This window comes from Paramisgurnus dabryanus, chromosome 3, assembly GCF_030506205.2.
Source record: "Paramisgurnus dabryanus chromosome 3, PD_genome_1.1, whole genome shotgun sequence".
Lineage (NCBI taxonomy): Eukaryota > Metazoa > Chordata > Actinopteri > Cypriniformes > Cobitidae > Paramisgurnus > Paramisgurnus dabryanus.
Window position 1 is genome coordinate 36,117,351 of NC_133339.1, and position 20,379 is coordinate 36,137,729.

At 36.7% G+C, this 20,379-nt stretch overlaps 1 protein-coding gene across 1 annotated transcript in view; it reads right to left on the reverse strand.

Annotated features, from left to right (window-relative positions):
• Positions 1-172: 172 nt before the first annotated feature.
• mslna (mesothelin a) overlaps positions 173-20,379 on the reverse strand; it is a 32,327-nt gene continuing 12,120 nt past the window's right edge. The window contains exons 36-75 of the mRNA XM_065257877.1: positions 20,181-20,284; positions 16,816-16,934; positions 15,643-15,819; positions 15,058-15,089; positions 14,878-14,975; positions 14,769-14,791; positions 14,637-14,658; positions 14,517-14,544; positions 14,332-14,431; positions 14,100-14,246; positions 13,754-13,965; positions 13,504-13,643; positions 13,282-13,400; positions 13,043-13,198; positions 12,750-12,958; positions 12,542-12,627; positions 10,179-10,309; positions 9,979-10,104; positions 9,496-9,686; positions 9,314-9,405; positions 8,990-9,123; positions 8,753-8,877; positions 8,547-8,664; positions 7,881-8,096; positions 6,333-6,503; positions 6,080-6,232; positions 5,945-5,994; positions 5,710-5,842; positions 5,546-5,628; positions 5,298-5,427; positions 5,020-5,210; positions 4,840-4,930; positions 4,628-4,754; positions 4,330-4,517; positions 4,099-4,254; positions 3,838-3,971; positions 2,403-2,548; positions 762-856; positions 416-662; positions 173-310 (exon numbers count right to left, since the gene is read on the reverse strand). Of these exons, the coding sequence (XP_065113949.1) occupies positions 222-310; positions 416-662; positions 762-856; positions 2,403-2,548; positions 3,838-3,971; positions 4,099-4,254; positions 4,330-4,517; positions 4,628-4,754; positions 4,840-4,930; positions 5,020-5,210; positions 5,298-5,427; positions 5,546-5,628; positions 5,710-5,842; positions 5,945-5,994; positions 6,080-6,232; positions 6,333-6,503; positions 7,881-8,096; positions 8,547-8,664; positions 8,753-8,877; positions 8,990-9,123; positions 9,314-9,405; positions 9,496-9,686; positions 9,979-10,104; positions 10,179-10,309; positions 12,542-12,627; positions 12,750-12,958; positions 13,043-13,198; positions 13,282-13,400; positions 13,504-13,643; positions 13,754-13,965; positions 14,100-14,246; positions 14,332-14,431; positions 14,517-14,544; positions 14,637-14,658; positions 14,769-14,791; positions 14,878-14,975; positions 15,058-15,089; positions 15,643-15,819; positions 16,816-16,934; positions 20,181-20,284 (5,089 nt within the window). The 3' untranslated portion in view covers positions 173-221. The remainder of the gene's footprint in view (positions 311-415; positions 663-761; positions 857-2,402; positions 2,549-3,837; positions 3,972-4,098; positions 4,255-4,329; positions 4,518-4,627; positions 4,755-4,839; positions 4,931-5,019; positions 5,211-5,297; positions 5,428-5,545; positions 5,629-5,709; positions 5,843-5,944; positions 5,995-6,079; positions 6,233-6,332; positions 6,504-7,880; positions 8,097-8,546; positions 8,665-8,752; positions 8,878-8,989; positions 9,124-9,313; positions 9,406-9,495; positions 9,687-9,978; positions 10,105-10,178; positions 10,310-12,541; positions 12,628-12,749; positions 12,959-13,042; positions 13,199-13,281; positions 13,401-13,503; positions 13,644-13,753; positions 13,966-14,099; positions 14,247-14,331; positions 14,432-14,516; positions 14,545-14,636; positions 14,659-14,768; positions 14,792-14,877; positions 14,976-15,057; positions 15,090-15,642; positions 15,820-16,815; positions 16,935-20,180; positions 20,285-20,379) is intronic.

Genomic DNA, 20,379 nt, shown 5'->3' on the forward strand with positions numbered 1-20,379 from the left:
AGATATGTAATGTTAATAATATCAGTTCTAAATAACATTGGTAGTGATAAATATAGAGAGGATATTCACTGGGATCAATAATAATCAAACAAAATTGTTATCATAATTTTAAGCAGGTTAAGTATTTTTCTTTATATAAATATATGTTTATATTGGTTCCTCACAACAAATATATAGTCTCACAACAGCTTAAAGAGATTACACGTGTGTCTGATTTGGAATCAGCGGTGCTCTGTGATCTCCACGTTGATGATAGTAAAAATGAGTACAAAAATGGTGAATGAAAGTGACCATTTGCTGGGTCTGATTCCTATGAAAACAAAAGATCAAGAAACAGGGTTATTGCTTCGAAATAAACAGCAGTCTAATGGAGGTTTCAGGTCTAATTAACTATAGCATGTGCACGAGAGCATACCTGGAGCTCCTGAAGAGGGTTTTTTAGTGGTGGTGGCAGCAGCAGTTACTGCCGCAGCATTTGTAACAACTGTGTTAGTTGGTGAAGTTGCGGTTGCTTTCCCTCCACTCAGTGAGATATTCAGAGTATCCAGGTCCGACTGCAGCCGCGATGAGATCCAGCTTCGCACGGTCGTTTGATTTTCATATGTTTTAAGATCCCGCAAATTCATACCAAGAAGCCCCTTGACGTCAGACACGGTGAGATTCTGTAATGCATAAGCGGGGGTCATGTCAAGTTAAACACATAAACTGAATGACGCATAGCAGATGAGGGAAAACAAATGACATAACATGTAATGTCTCACCGTGACAACGCTTGGATCCAGTTTCATAAAGGTGGCCAAGCTCATGCTGATATTTAAATTCGCTAGACCCTGGATGTACGATAAATCCGCACCCCCTGAAAACACAGAACCAGATAATACTTGCTGTCAACCAAATGGACATCAGCCTGCACAAACAAGCGCATGTGTAGTCAATGCGCATTCTGTGGGTCTGAGAACTCCGACATTTGGTGCTCCTCCATATAGCTCAGTGTTGGAGCATTATGGCGCTTTTCCATTGCATAGTTCTCCACGGTTTGGTTTAGGTCGGGTCAGCTTACTTTTGGGGGCTTTCCCCTGGGTGCAGTACACAGTACCCGATCATTTTTTAGTACCACTTCAGTTGGGGTTCCAAGCGACCCAAGCTGATACCAAAATGTGGCGCGAAAACACTGTAGATCACTGATTGGTCTGAGAGAATTTTCACTACCGCTATAATGTAAAAGATAAGCTTTACCTTCATGCTAGCTTGCGCTGTCTTGAGCAAACCTGTTGTCATCTGTGCTTTGCTAAGTTCCCAAACTCCCTTTTAGCGATAAAAAACATCCACAGGTTGAGAATCAGGAACACCATACCAGTTTTTTTTCAGACTTGCAATTTGTGCAACATGCGCACATCCACATAAATGCTTAAATGCAACTTAAATGAGGCTCAGCGGAGCGCCATTGACTGACGCCACAAGTGTTTGTACAGAAACTCATGTGAGACAGAGGTAGTAATAAACCCGATGTGCAAATATTTATTTGTGGTGGCCAATTTTAATTTTGTGGCAGACTGAGAATTAAATTAATATATGGGAATGCACAAAGACGTTCTCACTTGTATGATGTCACAGCAGTAAGCAGTGCAAATATAACGACACGCCTATAATCCCTCCCACTCCGAAGTGTTAAGGGCTCGTTATAGTCGTGCGTAGGTCCTTCGGTTTTCATTTATACTTTTGCGGCGTTGTCCACGTCGACGTGCAAACACACGCGCAGATCGCTGGTAGGCAGTAACCACGCGTGTAACCACAGTAGCAGCGCAAACGTCAAAGAAGAAGTTAGCAAGTTAACCCACAAAACAAAGAAGAAACAGCAACTTGTGTATAATTTGAGAAGACCAGCAATGATGGAAGTAAATAAACAGCACTTTTGATGCAGTTTGAGTTAAATCACTCCTCAACTTGGCTCATCTTTGTTTTCACCGTCACAAACGGAAATACCTATGACACAGTTTTTTTTACCTGACGGGGGGGTTCTGGTGGACTAAATCACAGCGCTTCCGGTCCACGTAGATCTGACGCGCTGTTAAAATTTTTGTGAGGTGCGCGTCAAGCTATGCAGAGCTATGCACAGGCTACGGATAGCCTACCTACGCACGACTATAAATCGGGCTTCACTAAACTTGATGGAAAAGCTTACCAAGTCAAAGTGAGGTTAGCTGACCCAAACCATGGGGCACTATCCAATGGAAAAGCGCCAATACTGTATGTCTTCCAAATGAGACATTAGATACAGAAAAGGTCATGGGTTCGAACCGAGAGAACACATATATTGATACAAAATGCAAAGCTTGTAATGCACTGTAAGTCGCTTTGGATGAAAGTGTATACCATATGCATTAATCCAAGGGCTTGCTTACCAAGGTAGGCCTCAATAAGCTGAAATAACGTGAGGAGGGAACTTGACACTCTGGTAGATGGAATGGGAAAAGCTTTGTTAGCAACGGCGAAGAGCGCTTTCTTGTTATCAGACGAACATTTTGACACATCCAAGGCATCGGCTCCCCTGTAATTCAGGAAATGGAGAGTGAGCAATGGAATACTGGCTTCACAGATGATGAAAAACAACTAGATTATATAATGTGGGAAAATATACCCAAACAGTGATAATGAAAAGGTTAATTTTAGCTTGACAGTGAGGTGGTTTCTGTGCTTTGAAATGCTTTACCCATATAGCATGCAACCGTTGAAACAATGTTAAAAATTGTTGATTTGTCAATGTTAATACCATTGAATCAATATCACGTTTGCACCCTCCATTAATATTGTGATAATACCATTATCGTGATCAGTGTTTGCTTTAGTTGGGCCCTTTACCCTTGTGTTTTAATGGTAAGTTTTCTTTGATTGTTAAAGCAGTGTTTTAAAATACATCTGCTATTGTAAAGAAAACAAAGATCTAATGTTATCAAGTAGTTTAATTCTTGTAGATATACCTAAATTATATTAATAAAATATTGTTAAAGTTATGCAAAACATGGATGTTACAGTACTAGTTGGAAACAGTGTCAGGTCTGTTATTTTGAGGATTACAAAAACACATTTAAAAAGTTAAACTACTGAATTTATCTCTGACATCATGAATCGGTCTATGAATCTCATCAATGGTGACGATCAACAAAAGAAAGCTTCATGCTGCAATGCATGCTGGGTATCATCGTAGAACTAAACTAATTTATAACTCCCAGCATGCATTGCAGTTGATCATTTTATATGAATTTATTTGATGATTGTCACCATTGTTGAGATTTGTAAAATAAGTAATGATGTCTGAATGTGTCAGCAATTTTTCTGTTTGTCTTGTCACAGTGTATTTACAAACCAAAACATTGATCATTGTCAAAAATGGATCAACATAATCATGTAAAGCAGCTTTTTATATAATCTTGACATCTTCACAAAGAGCAATCACTTTCGACTTTGAAACACATCTTTCTTTTCCACTGCACATGTGTTTCTACATAAACACATACAAACACTAAAAAATGAAAAGAAAGATTTAACTTAGTGATAACAAGAGTCAAGGACCCAACTAAATCAAACACTGATCACAATAATGGTGATTTGTTGAAATCTCAATATTTTTTCAATATTAATGGAGGGTGCAAACCTGATATCGATTCAATGCAGTTAACATTGACAAATCAACTGTTTTTAACATTGTTTCAATGGTTTGCATGCTATCTGGGTTAATTTAATTACATTATTAGCCTACTTGACTAGCACATCCGAATAAAGATCCAGCATTATCTAGTAATGTAATTTTTTAGAAATCCAACAAACAGATTGACTTACTTAATGCTATCAGGTGATATCGAGCTCAAGGTGCTGGTGTCCAGAGAGCAAAGGTTTGGTCCTTTCACTAGATTTAGCTCAGTTGCAGTCAGACTATTGTTAGCTTTTAGGTACTTTGTAATGATAAGGTTGCTCTGAAACACAAATTAAAGTGGCAATGCAAAAATAAACATCATCTGAAAGTCATTTAAAGCAATATTGTAAATAATTGATTTTAAGTTCAATTCAGTACAACTAAGTTAATACAATCAAAATCTTTACCTGTCCAGAGGTCCATTCACCATTGTTTGCATTCATCAATGCAGCCAGTGTGTCCGCTTTTGTGATGTTCCATTTATTTATTTCATCCAATGTTGCATTTCTGGACACGGCACCCAGCACCTTGACCTGACTTTCTGAAAGGCCATTTGGTGATATCTGATGGATTAGAGCATGCGAAACATTAAAACTGTCCTGGATGTTGTCTTATAACCTTATTATTTTCAACATTACCTCATTGAGTTTGTCCAAAATGATTCTCTGGAAATCACTAATGTCGATTTTCTCACACAGCGCAGCAAGGTTGTCACTCGCTACCTGAGCGCTCATACAGAGCTTGAACTGTGTTGCAGTATATCCAAAGGGGAAGGCGTTATCACTGATCTCGATATTGGTGATGTTGCCCTTAGTACAGGTTTCGCCTTAAAACAAAAGTGATTGTCATTATTTTCAAGAAAGTATTCAGAATAAATCAAAAGAATTCTGAGGTTTATAAAAAGATGATAATATGAAAGAGATGAAGACTGTATACCTGCCCTGGCTACAACGGGTGTTGTAGTTACAATGAGAGCGTTAAACAGTCTCTTCATTCGGGGTTTTGGGGTGTTAATGTCACGCAGTGATTTCAGGAAGGTTTTCAAGAACTTGACTAAATCACTCTGTTTAAAACAAGTAAGAGGGGTCAGTCCATGTCAGAAAACATTTACTGTTTGGCTAAGTCATGTAGGATGTATTTTACTGTACCAGTTTGAATGATGCCCAGAATTTTTGCGAGAAATGCAAAGGAAGATTTCCGAGATCAGCAAGTGTTTTCTGGTTCCATGTGCTTGGTGGTCTGAAAAATGCAATTGTAATTACTATGATTATCTTCTGAAATGATAAGCGTGCAAAGCATTTACAACCGACTCGATAATGATAACTTACCCGTATTTTGATGTTCCATTCAAGAGAACTGTTTCCATGGCTGCTATCTGCAGGTCTGAGAGATCTTTGCAGTTCTTCAAGTTTTCAATGATTTCAGGGTCAGAGTTTAAAATGTAGTCTTTGCTTGCAGCGCATACCAAATTGCCCAGCACTGCCAAATCAGTTTTCTTTAGACTTGTTCCAACGATGTTCTAAAATAAAATGATGAAAATGTAAATATTAAATATATATAATATGAAATAATCTCTAAATGATCTTCATCGTCTGACATTACTTACAAGGCAGCCTTGAGCATTACTCCACAGCGTGTCCCGTTTCCCTTGCAGTTCGGCCGAGAGGACTGAGAAATCGGCTGATCCTACTTGAGTAAAATATGATGTACAGTTGCTTCTTGGGATCGCGTTATAACTGAAAATGACAACAGAAAAAATATTTTATCTATTGCTTAGCAAAACACAACTATTCACTGTTAAAGTGCTATTTCAAATTTCTTAACATGGTTTAAAAGTTGCAGAATAACACGTACTTGTAGTACAGCAACATATCTGTAGGGTAGTTGACAAAATCCAATGGCGAATCATCTCTGATTAAGTTGTACATGCAAGTCAGCTAAAAAAAATGTTATTGAGATTTGTCTTTAATCTTCACTCAATATATGTTAAAACAATTTTCATTTAGGTAGGCGCTTACCTGAGACTCACTCAGTACGACCTTAGGTCTGTCTTCTCTGTGACGGCAGGCCCTGACAAAGCCTGAGACTTTGACTTTGCTGAATCTCTGCACTCGAGCGCATGTGAATCCTTGCAATACATCCACTGACAGTCTGTGGACAATTGACAAAATAATTTTCACATTTTTTTCTGTCAGTGCAAATTCAAAATACATTTTCATCAATGATTTAAAAAATTTATTTTCCGAAACTTACTTTTCAGAATCATTTAACGCCTCAGCGACGGAATCAAAGAACAGAACTGCCTATAATGAATTTAAAGCAAATCAATTATTTTACCAGAAAATACTTTTTATTTATTTATTTATGCAGTGTCCTTTTTCACAGTACCTGTTCAGGTTTCCACTTTTTGTCATTAAATTGTTTCAAAACCTGTGGATCTGCTGTGTCAGGAATAATCAGGTGGTTTCTTGGAATTTGAAGGGCCATCTCACTGGGAACATTTGCCATTAGAGCAGACACAGATGTGTTGATGCTGATTATCTGGAGATAAAAAGACAAATCTTTAAAATGTTTGTTCAAGTACTGTATAGATACACAATAAGCACTCAAAACATGCAGGCATCAAGTTGACATACAGTACCTGAGTCACAAAGGTCCTCTGAACTATCTCTGGGGCTATCAGTATGTTTTGAATAAATGTTGGGTTGCGAGATGTTTCAAGAAGTTGTTGTGGAGCAATAGCAGTCAGCTTTTCTGAAGGGATTCCTCCAATAAGAGATCCTAGACTCAACAAACTGCTACCACTGTTGAGCTGGAAATAAAATATTTTTAAAATCAATATTTCATAGCCTCTTACTTTTTTTTTAAAGGTAAAGATCAAACAATAAAATGCATCATTGGATGGAAATATGACAGGAAATATATCTTAAATTATATCCTAAACTGTGCACTTTCAAAAACAAATCTCTTATGAAAATTAACCATGTTTTTTATAGTAAAAGCTCAGAAATTTTTGTAAAGCATTGACATTTTCTAGGTTAATTTAACTCAATGGTTGGATTTGTCCTTATTTTACCCAATCATGGGTTAAAACATCCCAGAGTGTGGGAAGCTTTGCATATTCTGGAGTTTAACTCTTTCCTGCCAATTAAGAAAAAACCCTTCCCTGCCAATGACGAGTTTTTCTGGCAATTTGTAATACCGCTATTATCCACCAGGTACTGCTCTTACACACATTATAAAACCGGGAAGTATTCGCTTAGGGCAAACAGTTCAAACTCTGTGTATGTTTTGATCATCGCTCTGAAGAGCTCTGAAGAAACCTACCCATATTTGAGAGATGATAAAAAGAAAACAAATAACGGCAAGATTAACTTTTTTGTTTGTTTGAAAGCAGAGGTTCTGTTCTTATGTCTGTATGTTTATAATATTTTCTGGAAGGCATTAAAGTTTTGTGAAAATCATAAAAAATGCTGGCTGCTGGCGCGGAAAGAGTTAATTACTTGCATAAACTATACTTAATACATGTTAAAAAGGTTGTTTTAAAACAAGATTTCCCATGTATGCTAAACATCAATGGGTGCTATTAAGAAAACGCATTAATCTTTAGTCATTAATCTACTTAAAGGTGACATAGAATGATTGAACGGGGTATTTATCCTTGTTCTGTGATGTGACATGTAGACCAATTTTTTTTTTTTTGAGTCTGTAATGCCTTAGAAGCTTCCTAAAAAACCTCTCTCAGATAGCTCTATTAGGGTGGGGGATTTTAAACAAGTGGTTTTGCACCTATTTGGCTCCCCCTACTGGCTTAACTTGCAATCTCATTACTGATTGGCTGACTTTGCTGCCACTCAAAAAATGAAGCCAATTATTTTAAAGTGGAGGGGCAGTGAGATGCCGTTGATGTCATAAGCATCAGTTTTTCAGATTGGGCCGTTTTCTGGCTGACATTTCTAAAAGAGGAATTTCTATGAGACTGAGATGTTGTTTAGCATGTTTAGCACTTTTTGTATGTTTGTGAATGCGGGTAGACTATCATTATTCAACAAAGACAAGGTAAAAATGATTTTTCATTCTCTGTCCCCTTTAACAAACTGCAAGTCTTCAAGCATAAACTGCTGAAAGGGAAAATAAATTCAGGCAAGTGTTCCCCAATAATGATAAAGTTTACTTGATTAAAGTTTACCTGAAAGTTTCCATTAAGGATCACTGTTATGATGGCTTGGGCCTGTCCAAAACTCCAGCCAGTCGCATTGCTCAACGTTGAGAGACCACTGATTATAACTGATGGAGGTGCATTGCTTATTTGTACTGTGGTAAGTCCGACACTTTCTTGTCCCAAGTTGTTAATAACATCAGCGTTTATGGTTTTAGGTAATTTTCCAACAAGGACAGCAGATATCTGAAAACATGGATTATTGACAGGTTAGTAAGGATAGTAAGTATACTTTCATTGTTAAAATACTATTTTGAGTTGAATACAAAACACCATTAATGGCATAATGTTGATTATCACCAAAAATAATTTTAACGATTAAAGATGATTAAAGAAACACAAGAAAAAAATGCTGCTAGGGTTACAGTGAGGCACTTGCAATGTTAAAGAGCAAAATACACAATTTTAAAAGTATTGCGATAAGACATAATCTTTACTGTATAAATGTTACCATATTTTTATTGAAATAAATTAGCTTATTAACTTTATCCATGCAAAGTTACATCCAATAATACAACTTTAATACCCTGACTAACAATGGTAAAATTAATGTTTGTTGCTATAACCAACACTATCCCACAAATGGTATCAATTGAAGTTAAAACCTGATACATTTTTTATTGGATTAATGCTTACTTGAGGATCCACATCGGAGCAAGATGTTTTAAAGTTAGCAAGAATGACATTAGTCTGATTTTCATTTATATTATTGAAGGCTGACACAGGGGCATCGCACTGCAATGTCGAAGGCAAGCTAGTGGAGCACAAAAAATGGTTAAAATCTTGTTAAATAAACTCAGAAAGTGCATTGACATTTTCTTCAGTTTTCTCTTTAGACATACCTTAACAGATCAAAGTTGGAGTTTTGCAGGAAGATGAGCTCGGTGTAGCGGTTTAAAACATTCTTGGGAATTCCTGATTGATTGAACAGCTTTATGTTGTCTGGATTCACGCTGAACAGTTTAATCTGTGAATCACAAAATGTGGGAGATATGAGACGAGTGTAGATTTTCCACATCAGGGTATGAACGAGGTACAAAATGTGTTGTGATGAGGTGAGGGAAATATTCAGTTCATACCGTGGTCTCGGAGCCGAAAGAGTACAGATCATCTATGCTCACAAAGTTGATGTAATTGACACCGATGTAATCGACGAACCAGGCAGTTGAGTTCAATCTTGTGTCATTGACATTGAAACATTTTGGTTGAGAGGCTGAAATTGAATGAAATCATATTAATTAAGCACCATCAATATTACTGTAAAAATAGTATCCATAAATGTGACCCTGTCTTTAAAATAACAGGCAAAAATCTAAATCTAAGAGTTACACATTTGTATTTAAAATTTAAATTCTTGCATTAGATATTGATTATAAAAAAATCACATAATCCTGTATATTCACCAGTAGTCAGATATGTCTTAATGGCGCTGTTGTATATATCCATACTGTTAAGCTGGGAAGAATTAAAGGATGGGCTGCCCAAAACATTCACCCTAAAAGAAGAAAGTACGGTGCATGAGACTTCATTTTCAAACCTCTGAGGAAACACATTTGGTCATAACATTATTCTGTTAACAGCTTACATTTTCTTATACGATAGGCACGATGCATTCATTGTGTCAATTGACCCTAGTATATCCGTGTTCAGGAACTGCAAATAGAGGCTCAGTCTACGATCAAACCACAAGTTAATCTCAGTCTGATTGTCACTGGACAATGCGAGAGGCCAGACGCACGGCAGGATCTTGCTTTTAACATTATCTGGTACGTCCACCTGTTTAAAGAAATATTAATTGAACCATACCACCATAGATATGACAAAGAAAGCTTTGAGGTTTCCTCTACCTGAATGTATTTTAAACATATGTCACCCTGCTTTTATTATTTTCTACATATAATCATCCTACATAATGTAAAGAACATTCTGTAAAAATATAACCTTGATATCTTTAATAATAAGATTATGTAAAAAATTGAAAATAAAGTAAAATCAAACTTTGATGCTGCTAAAGCAGGGTTATGTTTTATGCACTAAAAGTCATAGTTAGTAAAAAAGCAGAACTTACAGTTTCCATAAACACGGGGGTTTTGGCCAAGTTTTTGAAGATGACACAGATTTCTCTATCACCGTCCACAACATTTGGTTGTGCGAGGTAGTTTCCTAGCTCAGGAGGAGCTAAAGAATTCACAATCTGAAATAAACGAATGAAACGTCAGTTCAAGTCTACATTGAAAATAAACCTGTAGAGCCGACTGTGAAGCTTGCCTCTGTTATGCGAGGTGGTGGAATCAAAGAGAGAAGGGTGGTCACATTTGGAAGAGGCCCAAATCCCAAAAGGCTTTCATTTAAGAAAGCGATGAAGCTGTTGTTTCTGTAGCACCTCAGAGGAGCTGGCCCTGCAAGAAAGAGAGATCTCACTATACCAAATTCTTTACTGTAACATATATATAGTACATTACATACAATATAAAAATTATTTCTCGCTACAAACTAATTGGGGTCAAGCCCAACTGATAGAGGACAGCCCAATAGTCACCACACCAAATTTGGAGTCTCTGGGCTCTATCTTACACCCTGCGCAATTATAATTTTCACGTTTAGCGCCACATTGTTTAAATAGGAAATGCATTTGCGCCCCCTTTTGCGCCCATAGGCGTTCTGGTCTGAAAACGAGGCGTGTTCAGGCGCATTGTTTGTACTTCTATAACTGAAAGAAAAAGGCTTTTAAAGGTGTTCTAAGCGAATCTGCGAGACGTTAGTTTTTGTTGACGTTTGAATTGTTTTCAAACAGACGGAGCGTAGCTAACTCCCCCCCCTTCCGTGCTTTCATGAACGCGCCCAACCCCCACCCCAAAATCCTTTTTGTCGTTTATTGGCTGGAACACTTTGTTTTGTGGTGCTAGGTTTGGCCACTATGTTGTTATTGTCGTTTGTGAAGCCTGGGCTGTCTGCAGAGATTGCGTTTTTTTACAGTTTGATCAGCGGACAGGCAGCAAGCAGATAGTGAGGAAATGTTTGCTGTATGTAACAAAAAATGTTTTATGGTCTAAAGCGCGTCAATTCGCTTAGAGCGCCTTTAAAGGTTTTAATTCAAAAAATTAAAATTTCAATAGAAATGAAAACAACACAGTTTAAACATTATTCTGAAAAGTTTTTCAGTTTACAAAGTCCGTCATCTAAATAGGGATTAAGCACAGCGCCAGCGCAATTGGCTTTTAAGGGGGATGAGAGATAAGACTCTCATTGGTTTATTGCACGATACGCCCAAAACACACCCATTACTCCTAAGGAAAATATGTACAACCCTTTTTGACCGTCCGCTCGGCGCACAAACCATTTTTCCCATCGTTAAATTAGCAAAAGTGGCATTGGACGATGCCCTTAGATCGTTAAAATAGGGCCATCTATGTCAAACCCGACAACCAACAGTCCCAATTTGCACTTACATTTTTAGTTTTAACTTCTGACCCGTACGTCATAGAAACAAAATTCACTCATGCAGATTCTAATCCACCATATGTCGCCATTTTCTGTACATTTTTCATATATAAAACTACTTTTTCAAACTCGTCGTAGAGCTTTTGTCCGATTTGCTTAAAATCAGGGTGTAGCATCTAGGGACACGTTGGCTGCGTCCGAAACCGCATACTGTAAAGTAGGCACTGAATAAGATGAAGTACCTACTTACTTGCCGTTAAAACAATAGGTACTGTATAGTATGAATCCTGGTAGTATGAATGAGATTCGGACGTACAACATCCGCCATGTTGCTACATCACGTGACATACGTCGTTATCACGTCATGTCATTTCAGCGCGAAAACAGCCGCATGCCTCTTCTTCTTCGTTGGATAACTCCTCTCCCGGGGCATCATGGGATAGTGAAGTGTCCATCATATGCACACTGCAAAATCTAACCGGAAGTAGTAGGTCATCCGGGTACTTTTCGCATACTGTTTTTCGAATACTATGTATTCGGACATACTACTCGCCTCGCCTACTGCTTTTCGCGTACTATATAGTATGAAGTAGGCGGTTTCGGACGCAGCACTAGTGTTCACTTAATTAAAAAAATTGCTATTTTTGCTTTCAACTTCTGCAAAATTTTGTCTAAAATAATGATAGTGGCATGCTGAGTCAAACGATACCAAACGGTTTTTGGTCAGCCATTTTGAATTTTCTCATTAAGTTCAGGAACGCAAAGGTGTATCGCTACAAAACTTGGTATGGTTCAACAGCGACATTTTCTGAAAGCCCTTGTAAACTTTTCAGCGCCTCTAGTGGTCAAGAGATTTGAGGCTATATCTCCGGATTGCGTTATCGTATTAACACCAAATTTGGTGGGTGTCATCACAAGCATGACCTGATGCAAAATCCATTGTTTCGGCACAGCACCCCCTAGTGTTCTTAAGATTTAAAAAAAAGGCTATTCTTGCCTTCTGCTACTGAAAACCTAGATGTAAAATCTTGACAGTTATCACCGATACTTCATTCTGTGCTCTTTTTGGCGTGACCCCGGTATATTTTGTTTTTGATTTGTGTCTTGAACAGTTTATTTTTTTAAACATCATAACACGACCATGCATGGTCGATGGAATAAATTGCCATGAATTTCACATAAAGAAATACCTCTGAAGGACTGAAGGATGTTATTGTAGACTGCACTTTTGGTATTGTTTGGCATTGAAGGTCGGACAACATCTAAAAGGTTCACTCTGTTAACAAAAAATGGAAATTTTAAATTTTAAAGCGTGTTCATGACTAAACTGGTCAGTCTATTATGATAAAATGTACAGTAATATTCATGAGATTTAATGTATACAGAATGATCACTTACGCAGCTTGGGTGATATTGCAGTCTCTTGTGCCAAGAATGCCGAAAAGCGGAGTGACGAGGCTGTCCGTAAGATTCGTTAGCAGAGGATTTAGTCTAATATTTATCCAGTTGAGAACCTCATCATTGCTGGTGTTTACATTAGACAGTTTAGCTCTATTAAATATCTGTTGTATCAGTGCGGCTTTCACATCTTGTGTCAGCGGGACGCCCTGATGATGAGAAAAGTTAAATGATTGCAGGAATACGTTTGAATCTTTTCTATGAGTCTATATTAATGCCTGACTCGTACACACCTGGACTGCTGGAGAAAACAGGTCAAAGAAAACACCCAACTGGCAATCCTTAACGTATTGCATCGTGTTGTTGACACCTGAAGGCTCTGTCAGTGATCCAGGAGTGGCAGCAAACTCAGATAGTTGTCTCACAGTCAAAGAAGGCAGAACCTCCACCTATTAAAAATTAAAAATCAATTTAAGTGATTTGTTTTGAATAAAAATAAATGAATATTATATAGATAACACTTAACACTCACAGCTGTAAAGTTTTTGTTGAGTGTCTGAAGGGCCATTAGACGAGCTGACTGCGCAAACGGACCAAAGTTTCTAGCAAGCCACTGTGAGCTGTTGGCTGTATCTCTAAGACATCTGGGATCTAGAATAGGCAGAAGAATTTAAAAATAGTTCTTCTTGATTTATAATGTCTCTGATAATAAAAAGCCCCAGTGTGGGCGATCAGCATAGCATTTCAAACTCACCGTCAGTGTCGTTGCGAGAGAGGAAAGCGTTAATGAATTGTGTGTAGATCAGATCCTGTCTTTGGGTGATTGTTGTGGATTGCAGGGGTTTGCAGATGTCTTGGCCGTCTTGTGGAACTACATTTACGAAAGCTCCAACACTGAAAGATTACAGACAATATATTCACTTACTTTTTACCAGCTGCAGTACTGCATTGTTACTTCAGACATTCAAAAATGAATGATAACAATTTATTAAAGATAAACTCACATTCTTTGATAAGTTTCACAAGTTAGGTTTTTGGTGCTGAGACAGGACAGAGATCCTTGAGATACTGAAGGTAAGAAGGGGTTTAGTCTTCCCTGAAACCATGTGCCAATGAAAGCAGGATCTCTCAGTCTCTGGGGACTCAAGCGATCAATTCGGACGTCAACGATCACATCCAGAACATCAGACAAGGAGACGTTGCTGGGACTCTGAGTCTGATATAAAGCAAGCATGCACACTATTAGAGATATGTATACTACACATATAGTTAACTTAAGCTGTCTGACGTTGTTTTATTGGCCAAAGTGATGTATAAGTACATAATGTGTCTCAATCACGAGCATCATACCCTGTTTGTGAATCTCTGCAGTGCATCATCAAGTTGTGTGCCGAGTTTGCTGAAGAAAAGCTTCCAGGTGTCTTTTGTCACTGTCACATTGTTGGACAGTGTACAGGCCAACAGATCAGCAACTTGTTGAGGGTTGAACTTTGAAAACTGATGCAAAAAGTGAAACAATGATGCACACATACAGTAATAACTAGACAATGACATTAAGAGAGTTTCTTTAATGTGATATTACCATTGGCAGACAGGCAAACTGCTGGACACTGAAGTTGCAAACATTTAGTGATCCTGTTGCATTCACAGTTACTGTATTCAAGAACTGATCCAAAGCAGAGCTGTCGACCAGAAGAACATAAAACATTTACTAGAAACTCACAGTTGTGTATTTAGTGTTTTGAACTTTTAGATAAAACATCTCACCTGTTGACACTTGCACAGATGGCCGTTTCTGAAAAAGAGAAGACAGTCAATGTTAGAGAGCTCAATAACATCTAAAATCATTCAAGTTAAAATCATAAGAACATCATCAGAGTCATTTACCATTTACAGGAGTTACTGCACACTGTAAGAAATGAAAACAAACTTTATTAACTGAAGTATAGACTGAAATATCCATGAAACAGACGATATAAATGAAACATGAACATTATCTTTTTGTCTATCATCACTTACTTGACTGGCTCTCAATATGCACTCTGGTGAGAAATAAAACAGAATTCAAACTTTAAGGATTTTGTTGTTAATTTGATAGCACATTTCCTATGTTAAATGTGTGTCTCACCATCAGGAGGAATCATCATTATTGAATCTCTAATAGTCAGCAGAGCGTCAGTCTGGTTAGGTAGGAGTGATGATAAAGCCTGATCTATTCTGTCAAAACTGATTCACGGAGAAAGAAAAACACAAATTCAAGCTAATGTAATCAAAACATTCATTATTTTAAATATTTCCAACCACTTACATGTTTCTGTAATTTTCACAGATGAAGTTTGACTGTAGGACAAAAGAAAGTTTGCTGTCAACTTTTTAAGGATAAACAATTATACGTTTTAGCATGTAAGTGTTCGTGGCATGTCAATGTATTTGGATCTGGAGAAACTAAATATGCTATCGATCGCTATTGCTGTTGGAGAGCACATATGAAGACTTACTACTGCTAATAAACACCTGCTAAAGTGAGCATGCAAGTGATCTTGCTGCAATAGGCACAATATGTAATAAACAGATCTAGACAGGTGGAGCTGGGGATGGGGTGGGTGATTAGAGCTCTCAAGGCGCACTGCATCATACTGCTTACAGCAAACTTACACGACTATTTAGTTATAAAAGAAGCGTTTATTGCCATTGAGTATGAACTGCCTTAAAAGCCAATCACTTTGAGTCATGCTAATGTCCAAGCTGATAGGTTTGTGGAAAATAAGACCGTGAACCTGCACCTCTGAACTAGATATTTGTTTTGAACAATACAATTGTATTATTTAAACAATAAAAGAGACTAAACTAATATAGTAGATAAAGTATTTCTTCACTCTAGTTAGTAAGTTACCGGGCGTGCTTGTGACTGAAGAACGGGGAGGAAGTTGTGGAGTTTGTCTCTGTTAGATGGTTGAAGAAGGAAGTCAAAGACTCTTCTGAGGACTTCATTTCTGTCTCCTACTCTGGCAGGAGGTCTGAACACCAAATCATTCAGTTGCACCGGTGTGAGAACAGAAAGAGCATCCAGCTGAAAATGAGATAAGAGATATTTACCTTACACTGGTTTAAAGGCATTGACATCCTTTAAATTATATACAGAATTTGAATATGTAAAGACAGCTGTAATTTTAAATAACCTCTATTTCCCTTTTCATGATTTTACATTTCTTTTGGTGTGAAAGTGTGTGTTAGTACCAAGGGGCAACCTTTGGATCTCTCTAAAAAGCCAATACGGAAGTGACTTTAACTACCATTTACAGACTGGCCGCTAGAGGCTGGTTTTAAAAGGGAGTCAATGCCCATAGACCTAAATGTTAAAATGGCCAACTTTACAGCAGAAAATAATATGTTTACAGGATTGTACAAAAAAGTTTTTTTGGTCTATATAGCTAATTTTGCCCTTAAATTAAATTAAGGGCGTGGCCACTTGAGTGACGGGTGAACTGCCACTGCTGTCACTATGATCGAGCTAGGGAGGCGTGGTTTCAGCAACCAGTCACCACAGCTTCTCCCACGTCCCACCTTTTCATCCCGTTTTCGGGTATCCGCGAGTAATGCGCGGCATAGATGGTGACGGCAGACACCGCCTACTTTAAACTTCAAAAACAATCTTCAGAAACCTATGGGTGACGTCACAAGTTTATGATGACGCAAGTTATTATTTCCAATTCGGGCTTGTATTGATAAGGTAGTAAAGACAATATTATTTTCTGTTGGGAGCTGATTTTCCAAATATGGTAAAGAGCGTCACATTTACAAAACATGGTTGAGGTATTCTGCCAATCACAACACACTGGATAGCTGGCCAATCGGAGCACATCAAGCTTTCTCAGAACGATGAGCTATGTGGAAATCAGTGCGTTTCAGAAAGGTGGGGCATAGAGGAGCAACAATAATACACAGTGTGTGGAAAATAATGTTTTTATAACCATAAACAATGTGAAGAAATTGCATTAAACCGAATACACAAAATAAAGTTCTTTTAAGCAAAGTAATAGGGGCATATTATTAATTATTGACTCACGGCTGAGAAACTGCCGCTTAAATTGTAGAAATCTTGAAGTTGTGCTAAAGGAGAGAAAACCCCAAAGTTCTGCAGGATGAAGTCCAAACTGTTGCTAAATGGCAATGTGCAGTTATCACCTGAAAATAAAAAATTATAGTTCAAGAACTGTCTGAACTTTTATAGAGACACCTAAACTATTTATATGAAAAATCGGTAACACTTTATTTTACGACCCGCAAAGTACCGCGTAATTAAACCGAATTTACAGCGTACCTATTTGTAACAACAGGGTACCTCTACAGTACGTACTTGTAGGTATAAGGAAATAATATTTTAAGTTTGGGGTAATAAGGGGGTAAGAATATGAAGAATTATAAATTATTTATACTCTAAGTATTTTATAACAACAGGGTACCTATTGTAATATTACGTGGTATGTATGACTTAGTCAAGTCTATGGGGAAATTGTGTTGTATTTTTTTTTTTTTGTGAATTTTTCATATTGCCTACTGAATGTTGTATACAGTCAATGTCTACGAGCCACAACGGCAAATAAATATAACAGCACATCACTTTTATTTTAGTAGTCTATATTACTTGCTTTTAATAACAAAAGTCCAGCTGATTTAATGTGGTTATCTTTTTTTTAAGGTAAGTACAATAAAAATAGCAACTTATTCCCCATTTACCAGGAAACTCCTACATTTGCGGACATATTTGAAGTGGTGCTTTGCAATTTATTTACTGTAAACCAGGGGCGTCAGTTTGTGTTGAAAAGTGGTGGGGACAAAAGATCAGATGAAAAAACATTACAGCAGGACGGGAAAGATATTGAATAATGACGCATAAAAAATGGGCAAAAAACACACCATAAGCACACAATGCAACTTAGGTGAACCGGGACCACAAAACCAGACATAGACTGCAAAAAATGATTTTCAGGAAAAAAAATTCTTAGTATTTTTGTCTTGTTTTCAGTAAAAATATCGAAAAATTCTTAAATTAAGATGCTTTTTCTTAATGAGCAAAACGACCCAAGAAAATAAGTCTAGCTTTTATACCAAAAATATCAAATTTAAGTGATTTTGTGCATTGGCAGATTTTTTTGCTTGTTTTATACTCAAAATCACTTACATTATATATTTTTGGTTTAAAAACTAGACTTAATTTATCTTAATTTAATAAATTTTTTGATATTTTTACTGAAAGCAAGACAAAAATACTAAGAATGTGCACTGCAAAAAAAAATGACTTTCTTACTTAGTATTTTTGTCTTGTTTTCAGTAGAAATATCTAAAAATTCTTAAATCATGATGTATTTTCTTGATGGGCAAAATGACACCAAAAATATGAAATTTATGTGATCTTGTGCATAAACAAAAAAAATCTGCCAATGGGGTAAGCAAGAATTTTTCTTGAATTTAGTGTTTTTTAGAAAAAAAGTTCAAGATTTTTTTCTTAACCCATTGGCAGATTTTTTATTTATTTTTGCTTGTTTTATGCACAAAATTACTTAAATTTCATATTTTTGGTCTAAAAACTAGACTTATTTTCTTGGGTCGTTTTTCTCATCAAGAAAAAGCATCTTAATTTAAGATACTAAGAATACTAAGAATTTTTTTTCTTAAAAATCCTTTTTTGAAGGGTAAAACAAGCCAAATTATCTGCCAATGGGGTGAGAAAATTTAGCTTAAATTAAGTTTTTAAGAAAAAACTAATCTTATTTTAAGATTTTTTCTCACCCCATTGGCAGACATTTTTGCTTGTTTTAATCACAAATTCACTTAAATTGTATGTTTGGTCTAAAAACTAGACTTATTTTCTTAGGTCATTTTGCACATCAAGAGAAAGCATCTTAATTTAAGAATTTTTAGATATTTCTACTGAAAACAATACAAAAGTAGGAAAAGTAAGAAAGTCATTTTTGCAGTGTAAGTCACACAGGTATTGTTTGATTTTTCAGAACATTTTAACCAAATGCTTTCAAAAAGTGGTGGGGACAAAATCAGTCATTTCAAAAAGTGGTGGGGACATGTCCCTAGCGTCCCCAGTGTAAATGACACCTATGCTGTAAACACAAGTATTTTAGACAAATATAATTTATGCAATGGCAAACCAGAATGAATCAACAGCAGATATCAGCTCCCGCTAAAGCAAAAGACAACTACATGCGTAGGCTACTGCGCAGATGTAGAGCGCGCGGCCGTCTGCAGGAGGTTTGCTGGAACGCGATCCTGAGGTGAAATTTCTTTAAGATGTTTTAAAAACGTTCTACACTGTGGAGTACGGCTGGGAGTGATGTTAGCAGGATCCGCATGCTGGATAAGGTGACTGGTTTTGTTAATACATAACTCACGCATTTCAAACAATGTTTTTTTAAGAAAGTTGCCAGCTAACGGTAGCAGGTTAGCTAGCACATAAGTTAGCCTAAAGTTATTAACGTAACTGGCTCAGAAAACTCTGTTTCTGTCAAGGCACAGTGAAGAAACATTTACTGAAGGCTTTCATTTATGTTTTTTATATGTAATGCAGAACAGCATTTGTGAGACGACATCAACTCATCATCTGAGGGGACAAGAACACCAACAGAGGAAGCCAAGCCGCAAAAACAATGAAAAATTGTCATGACTTTTTATGTTTTGAAATAAGTTGTTTTAAAATTAAAATAACAATATTCTGTATGTTTATGGTATTTACCCTATAACATTTATAACAAGAGGTGAACAAAGCACCACTTTAGTTTACAGCCCGCAAATATGAGAGTTACCTGGTACATACACAGAACAATCGGGGAATAAGCCCCACTTTAATTTACAGCCCGCAAATATAAGAGTTACCTCGTAACTCATGTATACATATACAGATCAAAGAGGTACAAGTTGCTATTATTTTATTGTGTGTTATATTTTATTTGCCGACGTGGCTTGTAGACATCAACTGTAGGCTATACAAAACACTTCATCAGGTAAGTAGCAAATATGAAAAAAAAAAAACATATTACCCATAGACCATATTACCCATAGACGTAAGTCATACATACCACGTAATATTACAATATGTACCCTGTAGTTATGAAATACTTAGAGAATAATTTTCCATATATTTTTACCCCCTTATTACCCCAAACTTAAAATATTGTTCCCTTATAACTACAAGTACGTACTGTAGAGGTACTCTGTTGTTACAAATAGGTACGCTGTAAATTCGGTTTAATTACGCGGTACTTTGCGGGTCGTAAAATAAAGTGTTACCGAAAAATCATAAGATTAACACAAGAAATTATCATTTTAAACTGTGTAGATCTATAATAATTGTTTTTTAAATGTTTATACCATATTTGCTTTATTCATGGAGAAAAGACATGGAAAAACAGGAAAATCTACCTGAGTTCAGTCTTTGTGTCAGGAATGGACGAATGAAGTTTGTGTAGGTCAGATTTTGAGTCGGATTGCCCATCGGTCCAGTATTATTATTTAGCACCATAAAACTTCAGAAAGTAAAAGAGTTTGAGATATAATGAGGCAGTGATGCATACTTTACATCTGAAATATTACATCTATATTAGACAGTTAACAAATAACT